General features: G+C 50.5%; 1 protein-coding gene across 1 annotated transcript in view; it reads left to right on the top strand.

Annotated features, from left to right (window-relative positions):
* Nucleotides 1–10,961, top strand: part of LOC107117313 (cytoplasmic phosphatidylinositol transfer protein 1-like) — a 63,372-nt gene that overhangs the window by 41,051 nt on the left and 11,360 nt on the right. The window contains exons 7-11 of the mRNA XM_015419408.1: nucleotides 1,213–1,301; nucleotides 2,377–2,384; nucleotides 5,962–6,033; nucleotides 7,428–7,523; nucleotides 8,823–8,978. Coding sequence (XP_015274894.1) covers nucleotides 1,213–1,301; nucleotides 2,377–2,384; nucleotides 5,962–6,033; nucleotides 7,428–7,523; nucleotides 8,823–8,978 — 421 coding nt within the window. The remainder of the gene's footprint in view (nucleotides 1–1,212; nucleotides 1,302–2,376; nucleotides 2,385–5,961; nucleotides 6,034–7,427; nucleotides 7,524–8,822; nucleotides 8,979–10,961) is intronic.

Below are 10,961 nucleotides of genomic sequence, written 5' to 3'. Positions count from 1 at the left end.
AAAAAAAAATCAGAATTTCCTGAATTTTTGTATAAGCTTCAAGAAGAGGAGGAGGAGGAGGAGGCTGGATTTATACCCCGCCCTTCACTACCTGAAGGAGTCTCACAGTGGCTTACAATCCCTTTCCCTTCCCCTCCCCGCAACAGACACCCTGTGAGGTAGGCGGGGCTGAGAGAGCTCTTTCGAGGACTGCTCCCGAGAGAACAGCTCTGAGAGAACTTGTGACTGACCCAAGGTCACACCAGCAGCTGCCTGTGGAGGAGTGGGGAATCAAACCCGGTTCTCCCCGATTAGAGTCCGCGCTCCTCACCACGACACCGAACTGGCTTGTCTAGAGTCAGGTTTTGATCTGGGATTTGGGCTAGGTTCTGAATAGCAGTCTTTGAGCAGCGGCAGGACAGACGAACCCTTGTCAGGGATGCTCTAGGCTGATCCTCCGTTGAGCAGGGGCTGGACTGGATGGCCCCTTCCAACACTATGATTCTGCGAATCTGAACCCCGGAAATGTTAAATCACAGCAGCCGTTCTTTGAAACCCAACTCTGAAACGTGTGTTGCTTGAAGTACGTACCTGATGTGCCGACAGGGCTATTTTTGGGCAGGAACGCACAGGAGCGGAGTTCCGGCTGGCTCCCAAGTTGGCCACGCCCAACAGGAACTCATTCGCCATAATAGCCCACACCCAACAGCAGAAACTCATTAGGATTGGCTACATTAGGGGTGTGTGGCCTAACATGCAAAGGAGTCCCTGCTACAAAAAAAGCCCTGGGTTTTGACAACAAACAAGGTAAACGGAATAAGAAGCAAAAGGCGGGTGTGGCTGGATGAGCACACTTCTGGTAACATGGGGGGTGTGACCTAATGAGTTTCTGCTGCTGGGTGTGGCCTATTATGCTAATGAGTTCCTGCTGCGCTTCTTCTACAAAAAAAGCCCTGTGTGCCGATATTAAGTGTTTACAACGTACCATTTTGCGCTCTCACGTGAACACGCACGAAGCTGCCTTCTACTGAGTCCGTGTTGTCTACTCAGACTGGTAGCCGCTCTCCAGGGTCTCAGGCAGAGAAAGGTCTTCCACATCACCTCCTGTCTGATCCTTTGAACTGGAGGTGCTAGGGATCGAACCTGGGACCTTCTGCATACGGAGCAGATGCTCTAGCGTGGCCCCACCAGGTTGCCTTTTTAATTTGTTTCTGCCCTCTTCTCCTCATACAGCAAGCTTCCCAGCTGGGCGCGGGCAGTGACGCCGCGGATATTCTACATCACCGAGAAGGCCTGGAATTATTACCCGTATACGATCACAGGTAAGCCCTGGCGCAACCCCGGGATCAGGCATTACCCTCTTGTCCTAAAAGAAAGACCCTGCTGGATCGGACCAAAGGTCCGTGGCATCCAGTAGCCTGTCTCCCAACAGTGGGGGGGCCTCCAAGAAGTCTTGAAGCAGGGAAGGAAGGCCCCAGAGAGATCCGTCTGTCCTCGACCAGGGCCTTTTCAGCCCTGGCCCCGACCTGGTAGAACTCTTGGCCAAACAACTTCAGGGCCCTGCGGGATCTGATGCAGGCAAGGCAGAGAGGTTGCGTCAGGCATTCGGTTGAGGACAGCGACAGTTAAACATCATGGCCGGCACCCTACTTTTCACCACTTGTTTTAATTACTGTATGGTTGGTTTTATGGTTTCATGTTTTTAGACCTCTGTACATCACCCGTAAAAGGGTTGCAGTGGCTCAGTGGTTAAGATGCTGAACTGCAGTCCGGAAGTTCGGCAGTTCGAGACCCGAGTGCCGCATGACGGAGTGAGCTCCCGCCTCTGGCCCCAGCTCCTGCCAACCTAGCAGTTCGAAAGCAAGAAATTGCAAGTAGATAAATAGGTACCGCTTCGGTGGGAAGGTAACAGCGTTCCGTGCGCCTCGGCATTTAGTCATGCCGGCCACATGACCACGGAAACGTCTTCGGACAGCGCCGGCCCTTCGGCTCGGAAACGGAGATGAGCACCGCACCCCTAGAGTCGGATTCGACTGGCTTTCGAGCACACCTTTACCTCTACATCGCCTAGAGCCCCACAACTGTGGGGATAGGCGATTAATAAACAAAATAAATAAATAAAATAACAGATTTCATGTTTTCAAACTGTGAGTGTAAACTTAGCAACTGTGAATCCTGTAAATCGGTCTTTGACGCACACCACCCCTATTTTACAGGGGAGGGCGGTTTAGAAATCCGCCTTAATAAATAAATAACGTTTGGTGCTGGTATCGGACAGATAGCAGGAAATCCATTGGCATCCCTCGTGGTGCCTGCTTTCCGGTCTCACCTCTCTCCCTGTCTTTCTCCTCTTCGCTGTCCCTGCGGATTCCTGGAATCGCCTCGGTGCCGACTCAGAGTACACGGTAAGTAGCCCGATGCGTTTGCCCGTTCGGGTGCTCCTCCATTCCCCCCACCCCGGAGAAGCCCCCCCCTGAGCAGCAGAGGGTGCCAGGAGATTTCCTCTTGGGGAGATGGAGAGGCCGAGTCCTAGGAGAGTATTGTCGGTCAGCATTTCATAACCTTTAAACCATCCAGCGTTATAGCTCTCGGCCTAGTTCCCCTCTCCAAGCCGTCTAAATTAGTTGCCATGACTACCTCCCGTGGGCTATGACGGCCTCCCCCCCCCGCGGGTTGATTTAGCTAATTGCAGTGCCAAGGTTCTTCCTTTGTCAGTCTTGAATCTACCCGCCTGTCAACTTCATGAAGTTCTAGTCATTTGGGATGAAATGTTAGCAAATGAGTGGCACGGAGGCAAAGGTCCCAGCGGACGACGGGGCGGGCAGAGTTTTGTACGGCCTGCGGCTGAGAGTCTGACACAGTCGAGGCATGCGGTCTGCAATCAATTGTGTCATCTCTCCTTGTTCTCCACTTCCTGGATTTTTTATTTTTTTTTATCCTCTTATGAAATTTTACGAGTGGTTCCATCTGAGAAACAGAAAACAGCGTTGACGTCAGCTCGAAAGCGTCTACTTTCATTAAAACCGTGCAACCTTTGCCCACTTGGCCGGGGCCGAGGTACCTCTCGTCCCGACCCCCCTCCTCCTCCTTTTTCTGATTTACAAATAAAAATGTTTTTTAGGGATTTTTCGGCTTGGTGTCACGGCACCCGTTGGGTTTAGATCACACCGGATTGTTCCCAGATGGTCTTCTTGGACAGCGCTTTATGATCCCCGCAACCCCCCCCTCCCCATCTCCGCCCTTTGAGCAAACAGCGTCAACGGATTGGGGGGTTTTATAGGAAACTCTGACAAATAAAGGCTCAGATATTTTTACTACGCCCCGCCCGCTCGCACATACCAACGCAAGCAAGTCACTGTGAAAGAGTTGTGGAAAGTTTTGCGAGATCCAGCGCTGCTTCCATTTTGGATCATTCAAATGTTGTGAGTCTGCCCCTTTGCGAAACTTCTGCGCAGTGTTGTGGCTCCGAGTGTTGCACTAGGCCTGGGGAGGCCTGGGTTCGAATGCTGGCTTTCCAGGCATCTCATTGGTGACCTTGGGCCAGTCTTCCTCTCTGAGCCCGAGACATACTTGAAAGCCAGAGAGATGGTTGGACCAAGGTTTCCAGAGGTATCTTGCATGAACATAAGACGAGCCCTGCTGGGTCAGACCTGTGGCCCATCTAGTCCAGCATCCTGTCTCATACACTGGCCAACCTGTCCCTCTGGAGGTCCAGCAACAGGGCATAGGGGCTATGGACTTCTCCTGAAATTGGCACTGGGATTCAGGACACTGTTAAGTACGAGACTCAACACAGCTAGTGAACAGTGAATCAGCTTTATTAACAAAGTCAGAAGAAATCAGAACGAGATGAAAACATAGAGCAACAGGCTCTCTTTTAAACAGACCGGGCTTGGGAGGCCACGCCCACGTGTCAGCTAACAACCAATAACTATTTACAGATGAGGTCCAATCAGAGTGCTTCCCAGCAGAACATTGCACAGCTCTGATTGGTCTATTTACAATCCTGTTTCAGACTCAAGCTTTACATAGTTTTCAATACATAACGGACACCTAGACTGAAGTCCAGTACCAATGTTCCCTCTAAGCTGTGGAGTCTTGTGAGCAAAAATCCTACTTTCTGAGCTACTGGCATGAAAGTTGTGAGCAAGTGATTTGGCTACTGTATAAATTAGACTGCTCTGGAGCCATCCCTCCTGAGCTAAGACAAAAATGTGTGAGCCGGAGGCTAAAAAAGCTGTGAGCCGGCTCACACTAACTCAGCTTAGAGGGAACACTGGTAGGACCTTGGGAGACCAACAAGGTTTACAGGTTATAAGCTTTTGTTGGATATTTAGCAGACCAAATGAAGCGCAGTGGAATAATGCACCAGAGACGTGTGTGTTTAGCTTCCTAGAAAAAGTTTGCTACATAATTAGGGAACGGTTCCATGGGATCAAAACAACAATGGTCTAACAAACTCACCTTTCCAGCGCTGATCTTACTCCATCTCGTTTCTTGGTTCCTCCCTCCCTCCCTCTTCTCCTAAGAAAGGAATGAAAATTTCCCCTCAAAGCTCCACCCCTTGCGTATGTGCAGAATAGCGTGAACTATCTCCAATATATCGATTAGCCAATAGTCAATCTAGGGTTCTCATTCCCCCGGTGGGGCCAGGGGATCCCCCGATTTTGGGGGCCCCAATCTGCTGCGGCCCAGATGGCTGGCTGAGAAGCCCCCTCCCAGCGCCGCTGGCATGATGACATCACCCGGAAGTGACATCATCGTGCTTCTGACGTTGGGGACAGTGTTGTAGATTTTGGTGACCTCACCCAGAGGTGACGTCATCGCACAGGGCATGTTGCAGGAGGGCACTCTATCGTACGAGGAAAAAAACTCTATGGTTACCATATAGCTTTTCCTCATGTGCCCTGCATGATGATGTCACTTCCAGAGAGAGTGAGGGGCCCCCCCCCCCGGCAGCCAGGTAGGACCCGGCAAACCTAAGTCAATCTTAGGGTCACCTTATTAAGAATAAGACCCCCCCCTTTTGGTGGGACGATCCTACTTGTCACCTTATCGGTTCTATGCTAAACTTGCTCATATCAGCTCACAGAAGCTTCAGCTTAACCCTTTCACGACTGAAAGGATAACACTCACAAACCCCAACAGCTTTGGAGAGTCAAGGACAAATGGAGCTTTTGGTTCTCAAAAACGTACACCCCATAAATCTTGTTGGTCTCTAAGGGTCCCCCTGGGCTCAAATCTAGCTGTTCCAATCAGTATCCAAGTGCGGAAAGCGATTTCAGTCAGAGTGGCAGTCTTCAAGTACACCGAAGAACCCACACAGGGGAGAAACCTTTTGAATGCTCAGAGTGTGGAGAGAGATTCAGTACCTGTAGCCATCTGCAGACACATCGAAGAACCCACACGGGAGAAACCTTTTGAATGCTCAGTGTGGAGAGAGATTCAGTACTTTTGGCCCAGTTTACATTGCCGGTCACAGAACTGGAGTTTTCTTGGCGAGGAATCGGGGTTTCACCCAGGGCTGAATGTCATCCGTATATATGTTTTGGCTCAGAATATTCACAGAGCTGCGGATAGGGTCGAACCCATGCATAGACACCCACAGGAGACTCTGGAGGGGCTGCTAACCTCCATTCCTCTTATCAGGGTGTCAAACATAAGGAGTGGGGGCCGGAACCGGCCCATCCAGGGCTCTTATCTGGCCTGCAAGCGACTGGTGCGAGGGAGGGAAGGCAGGAAACTGTTCGGGGGCGTGCAGATGCACACAATGAAGTGTGTGTGGTCAGAGCTGTCAAAACCTGAAAGGGAATGGCTGGGGGCGGAGCTTGTATCTCCGGTACCTGGCGTTACATTTTCTGGCAGACGTGGCCCGGCCCGACAAAGTAACGTTTATGTCAGATCCGGCCCTCGTCACAAATGAGTTTGACACCTCTGCCTCATTGTCTGTCGCTTAGGAACATTCTCTCTTTTTCTCTGCAGTGTTCCTTTCTGCCCAAGTTTTCCATCTACATAGAAACCAAATATGAGGATAATTGCGGAGACAATGCCAACGTAAGTCGGGTCCAAGGGTGTGGTGGAGCGGATGCCCTTCCCCGGCCTCGAAACCCCTCGGTCCTCTGGTTCAACAGCCTCTGAACGGGCACAATAGGAGCGACCTAGAATTTCATTTCTTTATTTAAAATATCTGTTAGCCACCTTTTCCCCGTATGGAGCTCAAGGCGGCTAACGATGTGGATGAAATGCATTTCAATCCCTCTCCCCCCCCCATTTAAAAACAGCAATTTAGGACTGGTAGAAAATTAGAATCATAGAGTTGGAAGGGATCTCCAGGGTCATCTAGTCCAACCCCCTGCACAATGCAGGGAATTCACAAATAGCTCCCCCCCACACCCCCAATGACCCCTGTTCCACGCCCAGTAGATGACAAAAAAACCCTCCAGGATCTCCAGCCAAACTGGCCTGGAGAAAAATGGCTTCCTGACCCCAAAGTGGCGATCGGCATTTCCCTGGGGGTGTAAGAAAGGGCCACGAGAACTAAGCACTGAGGCAACCCTCCCTGCCCTCCCTCTCACGATCTGCCTAAATTCACAGAATCAGTATGGCTGTCAGATGGCCATCTAGCCTCTGCTTCAAAACCTCCAAAGGAGGAGAGCCCACCACCTCCCGAGGAAGCCTGCTCCACTCAGGAACCGCTCTTTACCGCTCTTAACTGTCAGGAAGCTCTTCCCAATGTTTAGCCAAAAACTCTTCTGATTTAATTTCAACCTGTTGGTTCTGATCCAACCTTCTGGGGCAACAGAAAACAACTCCGCCCCATCCTCTATAGGACAGCTCTTCCAAGTACTTGAAGACAGCTATCATATCACCTCTCAGTCGTCTCCTCTCCAGGCTAAACATACCTGGCTCCTTCAACCTCTCCTCATAGGACTTGGCCCTACGAGGTTAATTAAACAGGGCTTTAAATAAAACCGTGTTCAGCTGCCTCCCAAAGATTGAAAGTATGGGGTGGGGGTCGGGCACACCTCCCTGGGGCGCTTGTTCCAGAATCGAGGGGCTACCACCGAAAAGGCCCCGTTTCCTGTACCCACCCAACGCTCTTCTTTGATTGGTGGGACAGTCAGGAAAGCCCTCTGTGTGACCTTAATTCCCGGGCAGGAACGCATGGGAGAAGAGAGTCCTTCAGACACCCTAGTCCCATGCCCCGTGGTGGCTTCAAAGGACGGAACCCCACACCTTGAATTGGGCTGGGGAGTGGATCAGTAGGTAGTGTAATTGCTGTCGTATTGGGGGTCGCATGATGGCATTTGTCTTGGAGACTGGTGGTGAAACCGATCCAGTTGCCTTTGCTACCCACAGTCAGCCAGAGCATGTGATCGCTTGACCAGGCCTCCTAGCCTTACTGTTTTTGTCCCCGCCCCCTCCTCTCTCTCTCTCTTCCCATCCAGATCTTCCACAGTGACAAAATCTTGGGGGACCACGAAGTGATGTTTCTGGACATTGCGTTTGACGAAATCCCGGAGCGCTACTACCGGAGCCCCGAGGTAACAGCCTGCAGCAGTGTAAGGGGTGACCTCTCTGCCCAGGTGTCTCTCCACAGCTCACCTGTGTGGACGTTGGCTCCATTGTGCCATTTTGCCATCTTTCTTTGGCTCTTGTTTGTGGGATGGAGCATCGGACTCCCACCTACCCTCTGCAAGCAGCACTTAGCATACCATGTACCCTGAAAGATCTGCTAGAGCAGCATGAGAAATAATTCAAAGGCTTTTGCGAGCCCAAAGCACCCATCTGCAGAGAAGCCTCCCCACTGTGCCTCTGGATGAGTCCCTGTTCTGTCATGGTCTCTTTCCAAACAGCCTCAGTCATCCCCCCCCCCATCTCTGTAATGGGTGTGATTCCGCGCATTCAGTTGATCCCATTATGCAGACACAGCAGAACTGTCGGGATGCCTGTTGCGTCTCTGTATGTCAGTGCTCTAGGTTTGCCTTCTTCTAACCAAGGTGCATATCGTATCCGAAAAAGTGCAGAAACATAGAAGGGTGAGCTGTTTTGGGGAGAAGTAGTTTTTTAAAAGCGATAAAATACGTCTTTCAGACGGAAGCAAAACATGCCTCCAGACGTTAAGTTGGGGGAGGGAAAAGTGGAGGTTCTCCTATTGGACGTTTGGTCCTGTCTGCCATAGAGTTTAGGATACAGCGTCACAAGGAATGAACGTGCCCGATGCCAAAAGAGAAACCCAAGAAACTCTACTTAGAGAACTTTCTGTAAATTTAGGGTTGCATTTTGTGTAAATGAACCACTGGGCCCGATTTAGATTCTTAGATCTGTTTGCAGAGAAAGAACGAGGAATGCTCCCTCTCCGACGGGAAGCGGCTTGTTTGTGGTGCGTCTGGAAGATGAGCCTGGGCTTATTTTTCCCCCAAGGATATTTTGTGGTTTGCAGCCTCCGGCACTACAATCCATTTTCCTGTTTTTGCTCGGGGGGCAGGATCTCCGCTTCTTCAGCTCAACGAAGACAGGCCGCGGTCCACTGAGCTCTGCCCACAACCTGCTGTGATGCAATCACAAATTCTGTTATCGCCTCAGTTTATGCGATGTGTGGGTCGTGGCTTCACAAAACTACAATTCCCAGGATCCCTTGAGGAAAGCAGTGACTATCCGGGCCTGTTGTTTTCCGTTAAGAACTGAGGTGTAGAAATGGCCAAAACACCTGCAAGCGAGCCTAGTTCCCTTCTTGACCTCAAGAGGGCGCTCGTAGACCAAAGTATTTTTCCCCCAAGGATATTTTGTGGTTTGCAGCCTCCGGCACTACAATCCGTTTTCCTGTTTTTGCTCGGGGGCAGGATCTCCGCTTCTTCAGCTCAACGAAGACGGGCCGCGGTCCACTGAGGGAGGGCTGGCGGGAACAAACCCAGCCCATCATGTGCTCCTACAAGCTGGTGACAGTCAAGTTCGAGGTGTGGGGGCTGCAGACACGGGTGGAGCAGTTTGTCCACAAGGTGAGATGCTTGGAAGCTCGTTGTCCCCTGGTTTTTAAGAGCTCGGCATTTGGAAGGGCACCTGCTGCTGCTGTGCATATCGCAGAAGCCCGTGTGTGAACTGCAGTAGCAGAAGTGCTCAGCTCTCATTGGCTAGCACCTGTGAGGCCAACTTTGACCAAACAAAACTGTTTGTTTTTCCCAGGCCAGTTTTGACAGGCCGTAGATGTCCACGGTTAACATCTGTAACATTTTAGCCATTCTAAGCCTGCAGGCATTTTCGAAACCTAGTTTACATGCGGAGGGGACCAAGTCCAAAACCTTAAAAAGATCACCCATTGAGTCTTTTTTGGGGGGATAACTGAATGTATAGTCCTTAAAAGCTGTTCTACGCATGAAGGAGGTGGTCTGTAGAAGAAGAGGAGAAAAAGAATTGGTTTTATACCCCGCTCTTCAGTACCCAAAGGAGTCTTGGAGTGGCTTACAATCTCCTTTCCCTTCCCCTCCCCACAACAGACACCCTGTAAGGTCGGTGGGGCTGAGAGAGCTCTTGAGAGAACAGCTCTGAGAGAACTGTGACTGACCCAAAGTCACCCAGCTGGCTTCATGTGGAGGAGTGGGGAATCAAACCTGGTTCTCCAAATCAGAGTCCACCGCTCTTAACCACTACATCAGACTGGCTCCAGGGGTGCCAGGGCTCCAGTTCCTGAACACTTGCTTCCATATAAACAACTCCCTGCAAGTAGTCAGCAAGTAGTGTAACCCTTTCCCTGGTGTCCTAGTTTTCTGCATGCGGGGAGCGTTTGAAATTGAGATGTAGAAACTCCCCATAAACACCCAGTACAACTGAGAATCCTCACTCTTCGTAAGCCATTATGAGGTCGTGCTGGATTTTATTGAACATCTTTTAACGTTTTTGTTTCTATTTATTTTTATTTTGCAAGCCGCCTTGGGTGGGTTCCAGCAGAGGAGGCTTAAGAATTTTCCAAATAAGTAAACAGTTAAAATAAATAGCAGAGTGTCAGTCTAGGGTGGCCGGGAGACGAGGCTTCAAACCCCTACTCTGGAGGGAAGCAGTCGGGGTGACTTTGGATCAGTTGTTCTCGCTCTCTCTCTCGGCCTCCCCTACTTCACAGGGCTGTTGTGAGGATAAAAGGGGAGAAGGAGAGGCGTATTCGGAGCCCCTTGGCGGAAGGGAGGGATAAAAAAAATACTAGTTGGACAGACAGTGCATAGAACAGCTCTCAGTGTCGAAGGGCTGAATTCTGATTCTGAGGCTTCCGATGACAGTGGGTTGTATCCAACGCTCCCTCTAAGCTGTGGATTCCTGTGAGCAAAAAGTCTACTTTGTGAGCGGCTGGCATTAAAGTTGCAAGTGAGCGCCTTGGCTCCTGCATGAATCAGTTTGCTCTGGAGCCATCCTTTTCTGAGCTGGAGGCTAAAACCATGTGAGCTGGCTCACACTAACTCAGCTTAGAGGGAACACTGGTTGTATCCTCCTTGTCGTAGCAGAACGGGTTATTGCTAGGGATCCCATCAGCCAGGTTTGCTTGGATCATCATCCAGCAGGCCCGTAGCCAAGATTTTGTGGCTTGTGGGGCAATTTTTTTTTTCTGGCGGGGCTGAAGTTCTCAGTGCAGAAAGAAAAGCCAGAGTCCCGAGGGTTATGACTCAGCTACTGTGGAATCAAGCCTTTTCAAATCAAAAGCATAGAGGCTCCTGCAAATCTTAGCCCCAGAGTGTGACAATAGCAGGCTGAGAAGGGGTGGGGAGGGAGGGTGAATGAATTTTCTGGTAGATGGTAGGCATGGCACTGGAAATACTTACCTGGGTTTGGCGAGTAAACTCATTCCAATTTGTATGAAAACACACTGAACTTTATTGACAAAAACAAAGGACAAACAACACATAGGGGAAAGAATGTATACAGTTCAGCAAGGAATGGAAACCATAGCAAAAAACATAGCTGGCTATTCTGCTCACTACTTTCCCTATCAGGCGCAT

The sequence above is a fragment of the Gekko japonicus genome, unplaced genomic scaffold (genome assembly GCF_001447785.1).
Source record: "Gekko japonicus isolate JY-2015 unplaced genomic scaffold, Gekko_japonicus_V1.1 scaffold513, whole genome shotgun sequence".
In the NCBI taxonomy this organism is placed as follows: Eukaryota; Metazoa; Chordata; class Lepidosauria; order Squamata; family Gekkonidae; genus Gekko; species Gekko japonicus.
This window is presented reverse-complemented; position numbering and strand designations above follow the sequence as displayed.